The sequence below is a fragment of the Perissodus microlepis genome, chromosome 5 (genome assembly GCF_051167445.1).
Source record: "Perissodus microlepis isolate ML-2025 ecotype Zambia chromosome 5, ASM5116744v1, whole genome shotgun sequence".
In the NCBI taxonomy this organism is placed as follows: domain Eukaryota; kingdom Metazoa; phylum Chordata; class Actinopteri; order Cichliformes; family Cichlidae; genus Perissodus; species Perissodus microlepis.
In genome coordinates, this window is record NC_140465.1 from 16,523,842 (window position 1) to 16,545,530 (window position 21,689).

The window sequence follows — 21,689 nt, forward strand, 5'->3', positions numbered from 1 at the left end:
TCATGTCGATTGAATCAGCGCAGCTCTCATAAAACCCGTACATGTGATTTCACTTTTGGCTGATTAAATCTGCAAATTAAATCAGAGAACTGTGGAGGACTGACAAAATTAGATCATTAAAAAAACTGCTATTAATTACAAAGTGAAATAATTTATCAATATAAATAAGTTATCGATTCATTTAATTTGACATTTAATAAGCTAGTTCCAATTTTATTTAATGGTGTCACATTACTTGTTTTTTTAGGGCAATTGTGGCCTTCTACAGTGACCTTGCAATTTAAGTATGGCCCTGCCCACCTTCAGCCTGAAGGGGTCAAAGTCTCATGATCACTTTGTAAAGCTAAGCACATGGGCGCCGGGAGAAGCTGTAGTTTACTCTGAAACAGTCAAAATGTCCTGTAGAGGTCACTGTTTTTGAGATTTACCTCAGTCAAACTTATTACAGGGAGTTCGTTTACCACAGTCTTTCAAAAGCAACACAATTTACACAACACTATGTGATTAGTGGATTACTGATTACCCAACCTGTGCAATAAGTCAAAATCCCTGCTAACACCTGAAACACTGCAACACAGAAACAATGATCACTGTCTGCCTTTTAAAGCCCTGCAAGCTTCATTCTAACTCAACCCCTTCTAAACCCCAGCTAAACAAGTCAGAAAGGATGGCGCAGCCCCTGTGAATTTAATTAACCAGAATAAATAAAAACATGGGAGTGGGAGTGCAGTGTCTTGTAAGTAGTACCAAAGTAGAGTCCAGTAGTGCATTTTTACAATCTTCAGTCTTACAAACAAAACAGCTGTCCTTATTGACTTTCACTGATAAACACAATAACACAAACACTTCAATGTTCATTGAATCCACAGTGACCTCTTTAATAATCAAACATGCTGGACACCCAATTTAATTTAAAATTGACCAAGCGCATATGGCTGCTTTACAATAACAACAGGCTACTTGTAATATACTTGAAACAAGGTTTGTGCTCGTCAGATTGAAGCATGTTTTCTCAACACAAACTAAAAAAATCCTCCCGCTCATAAGGAGTTCAAACAGCTGTTCTTATTATGCCTTGGTGGTCCCCAGTTGCGAGGCTTGTTGGCTCTGTTGTAACTGCTGGATCTTCATGTTCATTACTTCAATTACAGCTGCAAAAAAGAAGACAAGTATAATATAAATCCAACGCTGTCGATTAACATTAACATTTTCCGATATGCACTCATACCCATCTTTTGTAATGGCATGGACACTGGAAATTACTGTTATTCTTTAATGTTAAAGACTCAACACATGGCTTCATAAAAAAAACAAAAAACAAAAACAGTCATGGTTCATAAGTCCATTGATCAAATGTTTACTGTCCCAGAAAAAGCATATTTAGTTTCTTTATATATTGCTAGTTTAATCAATAAGAATATACATAAAATTCTTGCTAGATTAATAATTTATATTATCCAAATCCCAAAGAATAGTAAATAAAGTGACATTTGGCCCCTCCTTAGACTCACCCCTGCGTAGTGCAGGAATTGCATTGCAATACAGACAGCAGGGAGGGGCAGGAAATGTGCCAAATTTAAAGATTGAGCAGCTCATAAGCATACAAATGACTTTCAGTTGAGCTGTTTCTTAATTTACCATGCTGTTCCTGTTGGATGGGAGAGGCTGAAAACATTGCTTTTCTTCACATTTGAACTATTCACTCAGGTGATTTGATGAACGACTTTTATTGTATTTTAGCTCTATTACCCTTCATAGCTTACTCAGAATAACCCTTGAAACCCTTTTCTGAGTGGTTTCTGTCATATTTAATTCTTGACTATTAGAACAAAATGAGTGTGTTTGAATCAAAAGTTAGTGAGGGGGTTTCTGCCCCTAGTTACCCCTGGATAAACCCGAATACTATTCTAATGGTTGTTGAACCACATCTTCATTGATAAATGCCAAGGTGTAAAGTCGTTACTAACCCAACAACACTAACATGCTGCTTTATATAACTTACACATGGGTTAAATCACCCAGCATTAGTGTACTAGGTTGAGGGTACAGGCGAGGTCATCAAATGTCATCTTTATAAGTTAATTCATTAAAATTCATATTAGCTAGCTATGCTGAAAGCTACTTAAGTTTAGTTTACTACTCTTTAGTGTATAAAACAAAAACTGTACTGTAAAAAAGCCAAGGCTAAACGAACTAAAAAAAACAGACAGAGTGAGGACAAGTATGATGCCTGGCACAGACACAGTGAAGATGTGGGGGAGTTATGTTGCATTGCAAACTTATTATCCAACGCGGTTCATCACATGAGTGGACATGGATTTTTAGCTGATATCATCTTCACCTTGTAAGTCTGTTTTTGTCAACGATGATAAAATGTGTTTATGAAGACACCTTCTGTACTGGGAACAACTGCAAAGGCACTATGAGTAATTTGGTTGTTATTTGGCACAATCTGTCACCACAACAGTATCACAACTCTGCAAGATACACACATGAAGCTTTGTCGATGAGATCAAAATGAAGGTAAAGTTTCAAGACTGAGGTTCAATCCATTCAAAAAGAGTCGACATTAATGTGGTGAAAATAATCATAATTGCTGTCGTCTAATTTTTAGGATAATTTCATTTTAATTGAAGAAAAAAAATAAAAAGTCCAGAAACATGCATGTCATTGAATAACATAAGTATTTCATCCCCCTTCAACCCAGCCAGAATTCTGACTCATACAGTGCTTAATATCAACCAGTATAATGTCACATGGTATGATGGCGCACCGAGATAAGGAAGTTACCTTGTTTCATGGCATGCTTTTCCTGTAGGGCTGGCTGAATTTTCTCTATCTGCTTTGTGAGGAAGTCTATTTTGCGCTTAAAGAATGCCTTTGAGTCTTCCACATTCTGCAGAGACATAAACGAGAAATCTCAACACAACTTAAACACATTTAAACATTTTGTTTCATTATAATCCATTCATGGCTTTTCAAATTGCAATTATTTTTTTTTTACCTTTTCAACATAGTATCCTGTCCCCACATCCACTAAAACGTGTTCCACATCATTTAATGTCCCAGGGACATACATCTGAGTAACAGGAATGTCAAGGACAAACATGCATAGCTCAAGATAACCGTGACGTAATTTAAAGCACATCATACAACACAGCAAAACACTTACTGTCCAGTGCAAACAAAAGGATACAGAACTGGTAAGAGGCACAAGGAGTTCTTTTCCTATATGAGAGAGGAGAAAGGAGGAGGTAATAATAAATCAAATTAAGCCACAGATTTCCAGCAAACATTACTGAAAAAGCAGAATTCTGTTTTTGGCCAGAAATGGTCGTGGGGGGTGTCATAAGAACTAATAAGGTTGTAACAAGTGTCATTTTTAATGTGATGACTTGTTATATCATTAGAGTGTGACGCCGTGTCAGCAAAGCTGATGTCGTACATATGAGCTCAGATCAGCGCCTCAGCCCTTCTGTGTTTTGCTCTTGCTTTTTTGTTTTGTTGAAACTGCGAAAGGGGTAATAGCCACAAACTCAGTCATGTACACTATAATCCAGGATGTGTAGTTGATTTTTATTAGAGGACGTCCGATGAATGTCCTAGACCTTAGTTATTGAGAGTGGTTATTTGAGTTGCTGTTGTTCTTCCATCAGCTCAAAGCAGTCTGACCTTTCTACTCTGACATCAACATGGCATTCATTCAACCCTTGTGCTGACTTTCAAACCTCTCTAGGCTCTCTTCCACCTGCTCCTCACTCTCACTACATAACATTTATCAGTTAACTGGCAGGTTAAAAGGGGAAGTAAATAAACAGGGTAGTAGCTGCTACTTGCATTTCATTTGAATACCGGTTCATCTAATATATAATAATACGAGTTATTGCCGATATAGTCAGTTTCACGCCTCTTGAGTGTTGAGATAAACATGTTTTTCAATCTACCAGAGGTGCACTGAATTAATAGGCTGTCAGAAGTTAAAATTATTACTCACCTTTATTGTTTTTGTTTAGGACATTCAAGCTATCTTTTGCCTCAACATACTTGGTCTGGACAACTTTGAGCTGACCTATCGAAGACGTCAAGAACTCAACTTCCTGCAAAAAGACACAACAACGTGTAGAAAGCAAGTGGCACACGGTTACCAACCAATGGTTTTATGCTTGACTTGATAAGGTGTGCCGACAGCATCAACAACAATGGGTTTGCACTGTTAGCATCAGTGGTGCTAGCCGGCTGAATACCCGGGCCCATTCTCAGCACGCTTAAAGCTCTGATTAGACCCCTTTATAAGGACACATTCCTCACACACACACGGACAAACTAGGTACACTACCTGGTCTAGCTGGGTTTTCAGTCCCTCTAATTGAGGCAGGGAGAGGTCTGTCAGATTCACCGCCATGTTGGAAGCGTGATGCTAAGAGACCTTTAGTGATGCTGTTTCCGGGTTATGGAGCTGGACCGTCACTAGTCTGAAACATCGCCCCACTGCGGAGAAGTGAGGAAGTGAACCAGCTCCTTTTGCCTCTTCAAGGAGAAGTATGTGAGGCTGACAGATGGGTTCAAGTTTGAGCTGGAATAACATCAGGGATCTGCACTGAGCCCCTTCTTGTTTACAATGGTGATCACTGACAGATGAGGTCAGGGAGGAGTTTCTGTGGACTTTGATGTTTGCAGATGGCACCGATCTGTAGTGAGAGCAGGAAGAAAGGAAAAGAGCCTGAAGAAGTGAGGATATACTCAGGAGAGAAGAGGAATAAAAGTCAATAGAAGTAAGAAAGAATACATATGTGTGAAAGAGAGGCAGAGAGGTGCAGAGGTAGTGAAAGTAGAAGTTTAAATACCTGCAGTCAACCATCTGAAGCAATGGACAGTGCGCAAGAGAGGTGAAGCCAAGTGTCCGGGGTGATTTGTGATAGAAGGATATCAGCGAGAGTGAAAGGGAAGGTTTACAAGGTGGTAGTGAGACATGCTATGATGTATAGTTTGGCGATAGCTGAAATGACTAAAACACAGCAGTCCGAATTGGAGGTGGTAGAGTCCAAGATGAATTGAAGACGCTTCTTGGATAAAAGATGAAATGTCTTCAAGCAAGTCCAGATGCTTTTTTTCCCAAGCTCCATAGACTACGATGACCTGGATGACTGAGAACCTTCACAGACAATCGAAGATGTAGTTTTCAGTGGGAGAGATCAGGATTTAGTAATGAGTACACAGAGGGAATAGCAGTTTGATGAGGTAAAGCTGAGATGGTTTAGACCTGTGAAAAGGGGAGATGGCAGATGTATCACACAAAGGATTTTGAAGAGTGACAGAGGATTCCAGGGATAGAGTGTGATGCAGGCAGATGATCTGCTTTCAATCTGCTCAGGCCAAAAGAAGAAGAAAAATATTGCTGGCTATAGGCCCTATATAAAATTTCTTTTTTGTGCTTGTGACAAAATAAAACTAAAACTGCAAGAGCACCCAGAAAGTGTGGACATCCACCAACTGCTGTTAAAAACTAATAATTTATTCCAAAGAAATAACACCATGCATGACCCATGGGTGCAAAGTTCAAAACAGTGACTAGAAAAACATTCAGCAGTGATACGAGAAGATGGGCTATGGGGGGCTCCTTCCTGAAGACATTTTTCGTGTCAAACACTTTTATACTGTTACTCTTCTTTTTTTGTATTGGTTTAAGGTAGAGAGCTTTATGTAAATATGTCAGGTACCACAGGCACCAGGTTCAATGTACACTCATTGGCCACTTTATTAAATAAACATTGCTAGTACTGGGTTGGACCCTCTTTTTCCTTCAGAACTGCCTTCATTCTTCGTGGCATAGATTCAACAAGGTGCTGGAAACATTCCTCAGAAATGTTATTCCATTTAAACATGAAAGAATCACAGAGTTGCTGCAGATTTGTGTCTGCTGCACATCCTGGTCAACCAACTCCCAGAGATTGAGATCTGATAATTGTGGAGACAGATCTGGGCTTCATGTCTTTACATACTTAACAGGGCACCGACAGATTTTGTGTGAAAAAACATTTATTATATTTTAAAAAGGAGTTCATTCTATACATTAATGATGAATTTAAAAAATAAAATAAAATAAAAATCCTAAGTTATTTAAAACATATTGACACACACACACACACACACACAAAAAAAAAAAAAAAAAATCAAAACAATGGTTATATAACATTATTTTTATAATGTTATACTCAAAATGCATTAAAAAACAAAACAAAACAAAACAAAAAAAAACCACACACACCAAAAAAAGGATTTAACCTCAGCGGCTCCCTATGATAAGTGCACTGGCAGGCCGTATACCACGGGCGCAGAGCCTATCAGATATTTCAAGTGAGTGGCCTGCCGAGACGACCCCATGAAGTCGAGGAGCGGTGCCCCGGAGCCAGCAGAAAACCACGACTCTAACAAGGCCTTGGTGAAGCGATCAATATCCCGATCTGTGACATCCCAGAGATTTCCCAAGATGAATGGGCTAAAACAAGCAAACAACAAAAAAAAAAAAAAAAAATCAAAAGGATGATGACCATAAGACATGTTACAAACTAGATACTCTACAGGGTGGGCCATTTATATAGATACACCGTAATAAAATGGGAATGGTTGGTGATATTAAAGTCCTGTTTGTGGCACATTAGTATATGTGAGGGGGCAAACTCCTCAAGATGGGTGGTGACCATGGTGGCCACTTAGAAGTCGAACATCCCTTCGGTGGATATTAGCTACTCACAAATGGCACCCTTACAAACTCCAGCTACTGCAGCATCTCAACGAGGGTGACCCAGATCGGCGCACCGAATTTGCAGAATGGGCAAAACAAAACCAGTTGAATGGCCCCCAAGGTCTCCCGATCTGACCCCCTTAGACTTTTATCTTTGGGGTCATCTGAAGGCAATTGTCTATGGTGTGAAGATACGAGATGTGCAGCACCTGAAACTACGGATACTGGATGCCTGTGCTGGCATTTCTCCTGCGGTGTTGCTATCAGTGTGTGAAGAGTGGGAGAAGTATAAATGGATTAACTTGTTATGTGAAGCCAAAGCAAGCAGCTGAGGAGGAACTGCACTCAAAATAGATTTTGGTTGAAACAAGATATTATTTTACCTGTATTTATAAAAACAAAAAAATGTACATCCAACAGATTCTATTTTTTAGATTTAGGGACCACTGTTCTTTATTAAAGTGATTTCTGTCAGTTTACAAAATAGGCCTTATATTGCCTTAAAATTATCCCTTAAATAAAGTCAGTATGCAGTTTTCTGACAAACTTGAACAGTTCACTGGATATAAGTGACTCAATTTGACTCTCAGACACAATTGTGTTTGTTTATGTAATTACTGTATAAAAAAAACAAAAAAAACGTTGACACCAAGCACACCATTGTTTTTCTTGTGACATTACCAATAACTTTGATGTGTCACATGGCCCTCTTCCTACTGAAAAAACAAAAGTTGTATCCAAGATGGCCGACTTCTAAATGGCTACCATGGTCACCACCCATCTTGAGGAGTTTGCCCCCTCACATATACTAATGTGCCACAAACAGGACTTTAATATCACCAACCATTCCAGTTTTATTACGGTGTATCCATATAAATGGCCCACCCTGTACATAAGATTCCCAAATATTCCTTCTGTTAACAACAGTTTGTTTAAAAAAAAAAAAATTGCAATTAAATCTGCAACAGCAATATTAAAAAAAATATTTATGTTTATTTTTCTTTATTTAAATTTTTGTTTTTAGGTTGTAATCATAAGTGCTTTGTTTGTAGTGCACAAGTTAAAAATAAATGCATACAATGAAAATGTTTCACATCAGCTATTATAACTGCTTCTGCCATCAAAAGGAAATGCTGTGCATTTCATATGATCACGTTATCCAGTTTTCATTCAGCTGCACATGAATGAAAGTGCAAAGATATCTTACCAGCCTGCTATGATGTAATTTAGCACAATGCCATTTCCTTCCTGCTGTCCCCGGACAGCCAGGGCTCCGCTGCTGCAGCCAAACAGCAGAGATGCTGCCCTCAGTGGCCGTTTGAGAACAGCCTGGCTGTCCAGGAATCGGGCTCCTGCTCCATGGCCCACATAACTAAAATCATGGAGAGATAGATTTAAAAAAGTGAAACTCACAAAATGAACAGAAAAAAAATAGAAATACAAGGTAAAAAAAAGATGGATGGAAATCTGATGACAGAACTGAATGTTACGAAAAACAAGCCCTAATTATGTAAAATAGTATGACTATTATATGTTTGACAAAGAGAAAGTTTTATTTTTGATTAAGAAATCAGTCCCAGTGTGAACCATCTACAGTAAAGCTCAGGGTCACCATCCAGACACCTTCACTTTCTGCACACTGACCCTTACTTATCTCCAGAAGGCCCTCAAAGTAGCACATTAAGCTTTGGGTCTTTTTGTACACATCTCTACATAGGGCTGTTCGATATAACGATATATATCGGATGACGATATAAAAACGTCTAACGACTCGTTCTTTGTCTGGGTAACTCAGACACAGGCAGACTTGTCCTCAAGCTACTCCAACAAGGCCGTGGCTGAATTATTTTTACTAATAGATAAACTCTCACCCCAACCTCTTTCCCTTAAGCCCTGACAGGTACACCAATAGCATGATGCTGCCAAGATGAGAGTATTACCCAAGTGATGAAGTGCCTTGGAGTCCATCACAGTGCTTAGTGGTCTGCTTACAGAGTTAATTTTTACAAGTATGTATATATATGTAGTTCATTCAGGTTGACATTATTGGTTTTGATGTGTTTTTAAGGTAGACCTTTTTTTTTTAAATTTTAAAGTGAATCTTGAAGAGAGAAAAATGTTCAAACAATAAAGGGATTTGAATCTGTAGTTAATTTTTACTTGAAAAACTGAAACTCACATGTAGACGTCTTTTGTAGCAACAGCTTCTTCTAGTTGGCCCAAGGCAGGTGCAACCCCACACACTCCTTCCCAGTCCGGTTTACTTTAATGAGAATAGAAAACTGAACTGATGAAAAACATTTATGCATGGACTTGTGCTCAATTACTGATATGTTTCAGTCTCACCTGCAAAACCAGTCTTTGAAGCGCTCCTGGGAGTTTCCTAAATTGTCATCAGGATCGAGCACATAAAACACTTTCTTTGCATCCACACCACACCTCAAAATAGACTCGGAGTCAGTCTAAAAGAATGATTGAAATAATGATAACATTGTGACTATTGAAATCAACTATTTCATTAGCAATACAGACACTTTGCATTAATCCTTGACAGCATGGGAATGTCTTTATTAGCATTGCAGTTAATGAGAGGTGTGAATGTTAAACATGTATGAGTCCTACCTGACAGTTATAGAACTTAATCATACCTCTTTTTGAATGCTCAGTCCAAGCAGCGAGTGCAGAGAAGGCATCCGACTTACAGAGCTAGACTTTAAGACGGGAATGCTCTCCCATGGCAACTTCTGAAGGTACTGCAGCAAAAAGCACAAAAGCTGATAAGCAGCAAATACTTTGTCTTCTCACAAGTGACACATTGCAGTGATGCTTTTCAACTCGTAGTGACACACATGCCTGCATTAGCTATAAAAGTGAATTCAGTATTTCACAGAGATGATGAAACCAACCTTGTCAAGGATTAGAACCACATGATTTCGGGGCTCATCCCTCTGTAAGAGCTGGGACACAGCAGTGTGAAGAAGCTGATCACACTCAGTGTCCCACTGTGGAGAAACTCCTAGAGTGAATCTTTTCAAATCGTCTTCAGATAGCACAGGAGATGCAGAAAGCAGAACCTAAGACAAGTCAGAGGCATTAGTGGTCAGAATAATTGATTAGAACCTGATGTTAAAGATCCATAGAAATAAAACAAAAACAAACAAAAAAACACCACCTTCAACATCTCTTCTTGCACTGGCACTCCCCTTGCAGATAATGCCTTGTAAAGGTGTTGGGTCTGTTTGGAAAGTTCCGCATCCAGTGAAAGGGGTAGAAGGAAGGTTCTCCAGCATCCAAGCAACCTCTCCATGTCCTTCAAGAGTTGCTGAAGGTGAGATAGCAAAATGTTTCCACTTTAAAAGAACGCTCTAAAACAGCAATTCACATTGCTCATAGAAATTTTGTTTCTATGACACTTTTTGGTCTAAATGACTGTTTAACAAAATCAAAGTACGTGAATAATGCAGGCACTATGAAGTCCAGCAACGTCATTTATCTGTAATACTTACCTCAACTCGAGAGTCGAGAGTCCTGCGGCCCTCCCACCACTTGGCTTTCTCAGACACACAGCTCACAACCTTCTGCTCGACCAGAATACTATCCATCTCCTGGACTAACTGGCTAATGGGGTGCTGCACAACAGAAAGTCAAAGTTAGTCATTATCTGTTAAAAATATGATTTAAAGGTCTTATAAACAAAGCTGGACAAAGCACCGGGGTTGCTGCTGTTGAGTGTCACGGCTGAGGCATGAAGTCACAGAACCAAACAAAGTATTTAAATTCAGGCGTTAGATTATGACAGTAATAAAATTCCCTTACTTGATTGTTTCTAGATTTAAGCTCCCTAGTAGATGCACCTATGCTATGAATTTGAAAATCCTAGGTGACTTCTTTCTTAAGCTATTGCATTCACAAGATTTTCAGAAAATTTGACCTCTGACGTTGACGAGACTCAAAGTTGTCTGAGATTTTTAATAGATACACTTATGGTATAAAAATCCTACGTCTCCTTGTTCATGTTATCGTGTTCACAAAGTTGGGTGGTAATACCCCGTCAGTCTTTTTATGGCTGAGAGGTAAAAACTATGTTGGTTTACATTTTCATTTTGCATTAATTGTAAATGTATTTGCTTTAACGGAAGAAAATAGATCAACAGTCTGCTGAAAACCTTCACCTTTTGTTTAGATGTGTCAATATAAACTGTGACAGGAGCAGAACTTTTCTCCAGACGTGTCAGCATGATGCTGTTGCCCAATTCTCCTGGTTTGACTCCCATTACAGACATCACACATGCAGTCACTCCTAAAACAGAAAGTATAGACAGAGAAACTGTCAAATGATGTTATTTAGGTCACATTGATAATGCAAATTCTGCTTTTACTTAGCTTAGCCTTTCAAATGCTAAAGATTCTGACATAGTTGGGCTATGGATGCTAAAATAGAAGACGCTCACTGCTGTCAGGGTAGCAAGAGAAATCAAAGAAAGTATTATTCTACCTGAAGGAAGGTGCTGGATTTGTTGGATAAACTCTTGGCTGTGGGTCTCTGGAAAAGTCGAGGGGTCAGCTGTTGGGAATGAAAAGATGTTCTCCATCTGAGTCAGCCTCTGTTCACACACAGTCTGAGTGAGCTCATTCAGACTCAGAGTATGCATCTTGTCCTCGAGCTCACTGGAAGCCTTTTTCAGCTTTCTATTACAATAGAAATGACAGGTGTCAGAAAACAGAATGTCATGAGTGGAAAATCATAAATTGACACTTCATATTACAGGTGCTTACTTGAGACAACTGGCTATATGCCTGATTGTGCGATGCCGACTTGTGATGCCCACAGAATGGCTATGCAGCATTGCTGTGGTTATAGAGTTTTGCTGTCCCGTGGTCAAGGCCAAAAGAGCACACAGGGTCGGATAAAGAGTGGGAGGGGGGAAGTGCTGAAGAGTCAACCACGCTGAACGGAGCAATGACTGAACATCCTCCAAAGTGAGATTGTCTGAAAAAAGATGTTAAGGATGAAACTTCATTAGGAACTCCACATCTATTACTTCCATGTTTATTTTTCTATTGTTGCGGCCCTTCTTTGACACTATGGATCAGATAATTACGTTTTAAAACTTAAAAACCGTGTTAACATACAAATCTGGTTTACAGTCGAGGTATCATAGCCCTTGTTTTACTTTATAAAGCAACCCTTCCTTTATAGTACTTTAACTCATTTTACATTGTTTTCCTTTTGCTGGCACCCAATCATAAGATACAAGTATAAATCCAGTCCATTATTAATACTGCATCATCTGATTTTGGCTCACCTGGCCTGCTGTCTGCATGAGAGAGGTGGATTTGTGCATTCTCTCTCAGATGACCTCTGCTTCTGAGAACAAACAGCTCATCTCTCTCCAGATTACCACACATATCCCTCCGCAGCACCTCAAAATCCACGTCTAGAGAAACAGTCAAGATATTCTGTTAGAGACTATAGTGACCACTATGGATATTTGTATTTTCTTGCGGATATTTGTTCCTCAAGTAAATGTTGTGAAAACTAGAACTACGCACTTTGCTGACAAGAGAGTTAGGGAGAAACTTCTCTGTAATCTGAATTCACTGATGTAATTTAAAAACAAAACAGCAATACATGTGAATGACTGACATGTAGATGTTCCAAAATGTGCACAAAATACATACTGTTATCTTTACTTGCAGCTGAATTGTCCTCAGCATCTGATGTCCTAAGTTGTTCAATGCTCATGTCCAGAATTTCTGGAGTTTCCTCCTCAATGGTCCTCATTGTGTCTGGTTCCTCCACAGCATCTGCAGAAACTTGTTTTCTGGTTCTTCTTGTTGAACCAGGCCGGCAGACCAATGTCTCGTCCTCAGAAGAAGCAGCACGAGGAACCACGGTGCTTTTTTTCCCTCTAACCTGCCTCTTGGGGGGAATCTTCTCTGCAGGTGCATCTGGGGTTGTTTTGGTATTGTGGCCAGCTCTCCTAGCAGTTGTTCGTGTCTTAGAAGCTTCAGCTTTTACTTTGGGCTCTGCCTGCGCATTAGCCTCTGAGTCGCTTTCATCACTAAATTCCACCTATAATTAAAATTTAAAGACATATTTCTTATTTTTGCATAAAATTGGAGTGCACATCATGAAATAATAAAACCTCACATCATTAGATGCTTACCTTGAAACGGGATTTCTTTGTTCGTTTAGGAGCAGCAGGCACAGGCTGAGCTTTGCCTTGAACTGGAGACAACTCTTCATACACATGAAACTGTAGCTTAGGAGCAGTCCTTGATGGTTTCTGCACTGAAGCAGGGCATCTTACCTTCTGTACAGGAGTAAGGGCCAAAGTAGGTACCGCTGTGTTGAAGTCATAAGAGCTGAGCTCTTTAACAAAAGGATAAGACTTTACAGTTACTGGTGTGATAGGAACCTGACTCTTTTCTTTGGTTGAGGAGCTTGTGACTCGAATCTTAGGTTTGACAGACCTGGTCTTCTTTGTCTCCTTTTTTGGATCAGCAGTAACTGAGTTTTTAATGACGTCTTTAGATTTTTTCAGTACAGATGCAGGAGGATCAGTTTTCTGTTCTGATTTCAGGTCTTTGCCCTCTTTCGGCATATTCCAAGTCCAAGCTTTTGAGAAGAGCTCCTCAGGAGTGCATTCGTTTTTGGCAGCCAAGCTTATCAGGGATGCAATGGCTTTGGCTGTCATTAGGCCTGCTCTCACAGGCCTTAGCATTGGAGAAGGTGTAGACTCAACAAAAGCTAACCCAGCTTCCAGTATTTTCCATATAGCACAGACCTTGGTAAGGCTCGGATCTACCCCAGACAAAGCCATGTGCAGATAAACACGGCCAACTATATCCTGCATTAGGGAGGGTTTAGAAATATGCTTGCCAGTATCGTACAGAGGGAAGAGTTTAGCCAATTTTACTCCAAGTTTGGCAGTAACAGTCTTAGAGCGGGATAATGTTGCCCATTGAAGTTTGGAGCTGACACTGGTGTCATTCGGATCCAGCTGAAGAAGCAGATCAGCTTGTGCAGCTGCCCAGCGAGCAGTGGCACGACCTAGACAGGGTTCGGAGCAGCAAGGGCACTGACATTCAGGTTCATGGGTCAGTGACGACAGCCAGCGGTGAGGCAGGGCTTTGAGAGGTGGAGAGCCGGACAGATCCTTCACTATAGGCTCTTTGGAGGTCCACCTGGTGCTCAAGATGTCCTTGAGATCATCCTCTATGGTTGGAAGAGGAGACTGAGGTCTCTGGACAGGACGACCTTTCCTTGGCTTGATTTTCACTTCAGCCCTCTGCACCTGATCAGAAAAATCTTTGGGAAAACAAAAGAAAAAAAAAGTTACAAAACAAAACAACAACCTTGCAACATATTTTATAATTTCACGTGGCCTCTGGTAAGTCCAGTCTCATTGTCTATTGTGACTCAATAACATGAAAAGCAACATTTCAGTTGTGATCATATCATTACCTTTTATTGGAAGTCAACACTATTAAACTAACATCTGGCCCCATGTGTTGGAGCTATACATTTACAGACCTGTGGAGCGCTCCAGAAGGTTTCTGACGATGTCCAAATCAGTTCTACTTTCATCTTTTTCTCCCTGCATCAGCTCCAACTCTGCTTTCATCACCAGCAACTCGGAACATCTACAAAACAAACAACAAAATAAAACACTGTTAACAGGAATTCATAATTTACTGTGCTCAGTGTAAAAAAACAAGCCACAATAAAAATGTCACTTCAATACATTAACATCACCAATGTAGACAAGCATATAGACAAATATCTCATAAAACTGCATTTTAACACACTACCATGTACATGTACATACTGGCTGAGTGTTTGAAGTTTTATGGCCAGTTTCAAGGCTTCTAGACACTGTAGTCTGGCGTCATTAATGGCCCCACAGTTGCTCCTCACAGACACCATCTTCTTAGAACAGTTTAGCAGTTCTGCAAGCAGCTGCCACTTAAGTGCCAGGTTATCTCCTGCTCATAGGGGATAAGAAGGGAATAGGAAGACAGTTACAAGACGCAAAACAAGCACCAATGACTTTCAGAATGAGGGACAAACATACCCTGGTTGATAAAAGCCACGTTTGTGCTACTGTTGCTGCTGGTGGTAGTCCCATAGAGGCCCTTTCCTACCAAAGTGACCAAAAGGCTGCAAAGAAGCTTTAGGCTCTCGTACAGGGCACCATCTGAAGTACTTATACCTAAGAGATACATACACAAAGCTCCTTACCTGATTATACTATAGGTGAAAACTTCTTCGCCATATTCTAACAATGCAAAATTAAAAACACACAAGGCCATCTGGCTCAAGAAAGAGTTGCAAGTGCTTCTAACCTTGTTCCATTATAAGATTTTTCTGAACTTGGGGAAGCAGAGCTGCATCTATGCTCAAAAAAGCAGCGCATGTTTGCAGAGTCCGTGCACGCAGCAAGTACCAGCTTTTTGACTGTTTCTGCTGCTTCTTTAGTTCCTTCAGCACTTCAATAAGGCAGCGAAGTCCACAGTCAATCTGAAATGGGAGCAAAAGCAAGAAGGGCAATTAAAAGACAAAACCCCGCCAACAATGATAACTTGCAAGAATAATATGTTTTAGGAAAATCAAAATCAGTGGATTAATGTGAAGAATGCTACATACCTGCCCATTGTTGTAATGGCACTGAGCTTTCACCAGGATTGCCAGTAAGGACAAGGATGAAGATCCCTCTGCTGTGTTACTTGGGAGAACTGATTCCACTTGGTCTAGCTGTGTCTAAAAACAATATGGTGCATTTGGATTTTGCCTCTTATTAAACGAAAGCATATAAAGTAAGAAAGGTTACTAAACAGCATGCATTACCTGCGCCAGTTCTGTGGAGCCCAAATCAAGAAGAATACTGGCTGAATGAATGAGCGAGCTGGCACAGGCCTCGTTATCAGCCAGTTTCCTTGAGAAGTCCGTCAAAATCTGGAGAGCCTTCAAAGCCTGGAGAGGCTAAACAACAGAAAACAAAACAGTTACAAGAAATCTCTCTGGCCATACACTTATTCTGGTAAAGTTTGAGATCATAACTATTTAACATAATTATTATTTAACACACAAAAGGATTCAATCATGTCTTCTTCTTTTTTTTCCTTTTTTTTTTTTTTAAGTGGATGGAATTGGTGTTTAGATAACTTGCTGGAAACAAAAACTGCAATTTTAATGAAAAACTGGATTAACAGCCCAACATGGTCAGTGAATATTCTTGCAACACAACAAACATACCATTACTTGCAGTGCAGCTTCAAATAAAAAAAAAAAAAAAAAAACATGTTCAACCAATTAATTTTTCATTGTTTGGTTTTACTGTATCTAAATCCAGCTTTAAAAGGTTCAGCAATTCATTAAAATGATCTCAATGACAAACTTAAAATTTACATTTCATGGTTATATAAGAGCTCAGAATCTATTTGTACAAAACAAAAAAACAAAACAAAAAAAACCCCCCAAAGTTAAATGCATAGAGAGACTTTTTCTTTTTAATGCGGTTTAATAAAATTTGACTGGTAGATATACATCATACTTGTATCCAAGTGACAATACAGTTGATTCTGATAAGTGTTAAAGTGCCAAAGAGTGTTTGAAAGTAGTTACCAAGTGGCAAAATGTGCTTCTAGAATGACTGATATTAGCAAAATGGAGCATAAAGAAAACATTTTACACATCCTGTGCCGTTACCTTTCCCATGAGTCTGAACAGTGATGCAGTCACACCAATGGAGCGACACGTCTCTTTTGGCTGTCTGACAGAAGGCAGGGTTTCACTCTGAAAAATAGTGGTCCAAATATCTAAAGCACTTTCCAACGGCTGACACAACTCTGAAGACAAAAAAAAAAGAAAAAAAAAAAGAGAGGACTGTAAATATCACACAAACATATCCAGTAACAAACAATAATCAGTTTAGATTTGACTGACGGGAAAAAAAAAAAATTTTCTTACTGTGCTCTGCAGTCAGGTTGAAATGCAGCCCTTCATAAACCGGAATACTGTCCTGTGTTTTCTGCTTGTCTTCATAATCAAAATCATTGTTTCCTATGGAATTGGTCACACACTGTGTCTGCTCACGCAGCTCTTTCCTTTTTCTGTCACTATCAATGGCCTGGTTAAAAAAAAGGAAGAAGAAGAAAAAAAGAAAAGAAACAATCAACAATTAATCCAAACAAATAAGAAGTATCAAACTAACACCAGAAACATTATATAAAACGAGGAGGCAAGCTAATATGGCTGCTGTCCTTCTCTAAAGAGCCAATCGACTGCTGAACTGGGAAACAGCTTAGCCACTTATGTTCGTGAAACATATCATGAAACTGTGCACGTGCACATGCAGAGTATAAAGCTTTTAAAAAGTATTTCGGGACAAAGTCATCAGACTTTGATGTCTGGTCTTTACTGGACTCAACTGCTGATTCCATACACAGTTCCCTTAAAATTTAAATATATGTCTCTCTTCCCATTCATTTGAATAGGGACCTCTAAATAACCTCTCATGGCTTCCACTATGCAAACTGGACTTTACACTTTCAGTTTTACTCCTTCTCACACCTTTGTGCAAACAAACAACAGCAATCCACAAAAACAAGCAGATGATTGATGACACAGCGCTCACCTCCTGAAGGTTCTTCTCCAGAGTGCAGATGTAAAGCCATAGCAAAGCATGGGCTTTGTCATCCTTCAGTTTGTCTGCATTCTCTGGAGTCTCTGGTTCTTCATCAAGAAGTCGTAGAGCTTCGTGAATAAAATCCACTGCTGAGCTGTGTACACAAATAATATAACATAATGAGCACAGAGAAAACATTTACTTTCCATAGATGGTGATAACCCAAGTACACAGTTTGGTGGTACACTAAAGAATGTGTTTTGTCTCTCAAGGACCAGAGTTCACTAGAACTGGTGCAAAAAAAAGTTCTTACCAGTCAGTCTGTTCACTGAAATCCTGGAAGCACACAACTTTGGCCATTTCACAGAGGTAAACAGCCCGCAGATGTATATGGGAACTCTCCTCGTGACAGATATCCAACAGATCACACAGAGTGTTGTACCGTTCCTGGGCTGTATCTCCTGGCATCTCCTTGTAAGCACTAAGCTCTTCCTCCAAAAGGCGCAGCATTACATTCTCATCAGGTACATCAGGACCAAAACCGTCACGCAACGTCCTGCTCAAGAAATGGCCAACACAAAACAAGCATTTATCTTTTTTTAAATCAATATTCTACTCATTTAATATTGTTAGAAAAGACAAATCTAAGACAAGCATACAATAAAAGTCACTTCATTAGTCCTTGTTGGTACCTGAGCCTAATGTCTTCTTCAGAATTACACGCTGCATCAGTCTTTGTTTTCACCCACAGCGATACAGGTTCAGTCATGTGAGCAGTGATTTTGTCCCCTAAAGCCTTCAGCCACAGGATCACCCAGTCCAGAGCTCGATCATACTGCCCAGTCCGCCGTGAAGTTTGCACAGCCAACATGAAGGGCCGGCTCAACTGATCACAAACCATAAAAACAGACTTTTTAAAGAAAGTACTCCAAATATTTAGCAAATATAATAAATTTCCCATACGTTATGTTGGTTTCATTTGTAAACCAACTGCTGCCGTCTGCATACCAATGTTAGTCATAAACCCCCAAATTTCCCCCTAGCTGTGCCTCACTACAAAATATGACCAGAGATATAAGATTATAAGAAATCATTAAAGAACACTTACCCTATCCACAGAGAGAGAGGCAGGGCAATTTTTGCACAGATCCTTGCAGAGGATTTCAACTAGGATAAAGGCTTTGTCATAGAGACGTCTGTTGTACAACCCACAAGCCAAGTTGCTCACAGCAATTACTAGAAGACACATGAACACAAAATGACAAAAAAAAAAAAAAAAAAAGTCACAAAAACCCTGACCAAATAAACTGAACTATTTACCTCATGGTATTTCTTATTTGAGCTAGAGACAAAAGAAAGTCAACAAAACTTTCATGTAATTATATTCTTTAAAAGCAGTTTTGTTACTTGACGTTTCATTTATGCGCATCAGGAAAAAGCCTTCTATCTAAAGTATGGTATAATTTAAGGAACCCTTTCATATAATTTCATTTCAAGTGAACTGACAACATTAATAACAGAAAATCACCTGCTTTGATGACAAGGTTTTCACTAGACAGTTTATGCAGTTCTGTCATCATCAGTCCAGCTGTGGCTTGGCAGTAGAGCAGCACTCTTTCCAGTGTGTCACTGTCCTCCAGCTACGTACAACAAATCACAACCAACAGTTAAACCAAGTACAATCAGAACTGAAAAAAAAAAAACAACAAAAAACACACAGAAATATATGATTTTTCAGTTTTGCCAACACCATCATCATCTACAGAAACACTTTTGACTGTATGTGCACAACTCAAACAGTAATAAACCAGAGCAATTCTATTATCTATAACAGTGGTTAACAAGCGGCTTTCTCTTTTTGAATTTGTTTACCAAAATGTTTTGGGTTTTTTTTTTAAAAAGAAGCTATAAAGCAAGAACTTTCCAAGTTCAGTTTAAGAGAAAAATTAAAAAAAAAAAAAAAAAAAAAAAGGATCAAAATCATTCTATATTTTTCCCTGGTCATCCATGCCCCTCCTGCAGTGGTTCTAATCCCCACAGCTCTAACTGCATACTGGTATAAGTATTGGCAGACAAAGTACATATTTTTTTTCCTCTTTCTTCTTTGCTAAATTAAAAAACAAAATCAACAACAACAAAACAACAACAGTAAAAGAAGAAGAGCAAAAGAAAGTTATTAACAGCACAATGTAATTATAAGAGAAAATATCTAGTTGGGTCTTAGTTTTGTTACTTTCCTTGAAAAACATAATCAAAACAATGTTATGTTGTCACTCTATCCATCCCTACTTACCTCAGATGCAAGCATGCTCTCATAGGCAAACTCAAAGCCTTTGTAAATACTGAAGCAAAGTGACTTCTGTAGTCTGCTGCACTCGGCCTGGCATGACAAGTTCTGAAAAAATAAATGTAATAATAATAATAATAATAATAAAAAAAAGCACTTATAATCAGGAAAAAGGTCAGTTCTTCCAAACTTCAACCTATTTTGACTCGTCAGAGGCAATGCTAACCTTGTTTAGTATCCTCATTACGCACTCTTGGTGTTCCTCAAAAAAAGAAAACAAAGCCAGTAGCACCGGTCCACTTAAACCCTTGTCATACCCACTGTCGACAGCCCACACAACAAAGCTGCACCCTTCCAGAAGTGCATGACCTTCTCTGTCACCCAGGTTACCAGAGACTGATCTCACGGCCCTAGCACACTCTGTTAAAGCCTGGCGAGCCTCATCACCTGCTTTCACTGTTGAATGAATCATTACTCCCCATTTGGCAAGCACCACTGCTGTACACTGACAGCTAAGAAACTCTGAGGCCTTTCTCTCAATTTCACTCAGGAAGGAGGAGGCCAGCCTGTGGTGGCCAGCCTTACACAGCACCTTCAATATAATCAGCACCATTTCAGAAAGCACGTAAAAACGTGATGCTGCACGCTGCTTTGAGCCATCCCCGTCAGAGTCTTGATCACCAGTCCAACATGTGTTAAAAAGTGTGTTCATTTCCTGTAGAAGAATGGAGGTATCCTCCTTTGTCATCACTCCACAGCTACTCTCAAAATCAGTGATGATATCTTCAATGTATACGACAGCTTTAGGCAGAGATGGAGTTGCATTTTCAGTGTCCAAAAGCAAAAGAAAGCTCAAAGCCTGCATCTGGCAGCACAGTTTGTCTTGAGGATTTAAGATTTTCTTGTCTTTGGCAGCAGATAGTCCGTTCCACAGCACGGAAAAACAGCTCCTCACAAGAACACAGTAGTCTTCTTCATCCTACAGAAAATACAAATCTTGTTAAAGTATTAATTTTTCAACTCAATGTCAGACATACTTCACAAGACACTCTTGTAGAGAAAGCAACGCATACCTGTTGGGCTTTAGAAAGACGACTGTAAAGTAGTCCAGCTATGTGGCTGCACAGAGTGTGAACTTCTATGCTGCTTAGCTTTTTGACAATATGGAAAACAATCTTTTCCATGTATAAGGGGTTGCTCTGAGGCACAAGTGCTGCAAAGATGTCATAGCCATGAAGAGAAAGCTCCATCAGCTTCACCAACTGACCGATGTGCTCCAAGTCAAGGCCTCCAACTCCAAGTTGATGGTTACAAGCTCTGATGATCCGGTCACACAGTGTGCGACCCTGAAGCCCGGGCTTACCCTTTACATAATTCTGCAAAATAAAGACCATACATAAATAAATCCAGCTTTCAAATCGAGAACGTAGAGGCAATTAATAATGGATTAATATAGGTACATTAACAGCTTGCGTGAGACTAGCAATTTAACGTGAATTCTAAAGTTAATAAGCATTCTTCTTAATAAACTGGTCCCAACCTCGAGTTCGTGGAATAAAAGTTCCGTTTCTCTCACGGAAGCAGTCCGCTTGATGTATTCGTCCACCTTTAAACACTTCATGACGACAGCTGTGGAAAACACGTTAGCCAAGAGTAAATAAAAGATAACTTAAACTTCAACACAGTGGCTAGCCTAGTTAGCGTTAGCAACAACGTCAATACACTATGACGCTATAACAGACTTTTAACCGAGAACAGTTACTGCGACTTACTTGAAGGTCGACGTCTTTAAAAATGTTTTTTGTGCGTACGGTAGATAAACAAGTTTTTAGCTGCCCGCAATAAGCAACATTTCCACAATAGTGTAATGTTGTTTTTAATAGTGTACGTTAAAAAATTACTATCAATGTCCGCCGCTTTCCTCTCACAGAATTTACTCCGCCGCTCACTGTTTTTAAAAGATCGTTGAAGACCAATCCGACAACACATCCGTTTTAGCCGGAAACAGAATGAATTATGGGTACCG

General features: G+C 39.5%; 2 protein-coding genes across 2 annotated transcripts; both read right to left on the reverse strand.

The window, feature by feature from the left end:
* Positions 1 to 853: 853 nt before the first annotated feature.
* On the reverse strand, positions 854 to 4,446 carry pfdn5 (prefoldin 5). The gene is made up of 6 exons (XM_084928295.1): positions 4,337 to 4,446; positions 3,995 to 4,097; positions 3,197 to 3,228; positions 3,005 to 3,079; positions 2,791 to 2,896; positions 854 to 1,151 (listed from the first exon to the last, which is right to left on the reverse strand). The coding sequence occupies exons 1-6, from the start codon at positions 4,400 to 4,402 to the stop codon at positions 1,069 to 1,071; spliced, it is 465 nt and encodes a 154-aa protein (XP_084784421.1). The 5' UTR covers positions 4,403 to 4,446; the 3' UTR covers positions 854 to 1,068.
* A 1,707-nt stretch (positions 4,447 to 6,153) lies between these two features.
* espl1 (extra spindle pole bodies like 1, separase) lies at positions 6,154 to 21,619 on the reverse strand. Its single transcript, XM_084928296.1, has 32 exons — positions 21,436 to 21,619; positions 21,204 to 21,292; positions 20,737 to 21,039; positions 19,890 to 20,642; positions 19,670 to 19,771; positions 18,905 to 19,016; positions 18,485 to 18,612; positions 18,069 to 18,262; positions 17,690 to 17,932; positions 17,386 to 17,530; positions 16,719 to 16,878; positions 16,458 to 16,597; positions 15,597 to 15,731; positions 15,396 to 15,509; positions 15,095 to 15,269; positions 14,824 to 14,961; positions 14,578 to 14,734; positions 14,283 to 14,392; positions 12,913 to 14,057; positions 12,425 to 12,818; positions 12,049 to 12,180; positions 11,519 to 11,732; positions 11,238 to 11,431; positions 10,915 to 11,042; positions 10,249 to 10,371; positions 9,915 to 10,064; positions 9,649 to 9,816; positions 9,391 to 9,495; positions 9,089 to 9,204; positions 8,922 to 9,005; positions 7,950 to 8,114; positions 6,154 to 6,496 (listed from the first exon to the last, which is right to left on the reverse strand). Exons 2-32 carry the CDS (start codon positions 21,282 to 21,284, stop codon positions 6,295 to 6,297), a joined length of 6,510 nt encoding a protein of 2,169 aa, XP_084784422.1. The 5' UTR covers positions 21,285 to 21,292; positions 21,436 to 21,619; the 3' UTR covers positions 6,154 to 6,294.
* Positions 21,620 to 21,689: the final 70 nt, after the last annotated feature.

Bases quoted from the DNA above. Each gene is read 5' to 3' on its own strand.
- espl1 (XM_084928296.1), bottom strand. From the start codon at position 21,284: ATGAAGTGTTTAAAGGTGGACGAATACATCAAGCGGACTGCTTCCGTG. The intron at 21,040-21,203 runs GTTGGGACCAGT...TTTATTTTGCAG, and splicing joins TTTTATTCCACGAACTCGAG to AATTATGTAAAGGGTAAGCC. The intron at 12,181-12,424 runs GTATGTATTTTG...CTGTTTCTCTAG, and splicing joins AGCTGCAAGTAAAGATAACA to ACGTGGATTTTGAGGTGCTG.
- pfdn5 (XM_084928295.1), bottom strand. From the start codon at position 4,402: ATGGCGGTGAATCTGACAGACCTCTCCCTGCCTCAATTAGAGGGACTG. The intron at 3,229-3,994 runs GTGAGTAATAAT...TCTCTCATATAG, and splicing joins CCTAAACAAAAACAATAAAG to GAAAAGAACTCCTTGTGCCT. The intron at 1,152-2,790 runs GTAACTTCCTTA...TCTTTTTTGCAG, and splicing joins AAAGCATGCCATGAAACAAG to CTGTAATTGAAGTAATGAAC.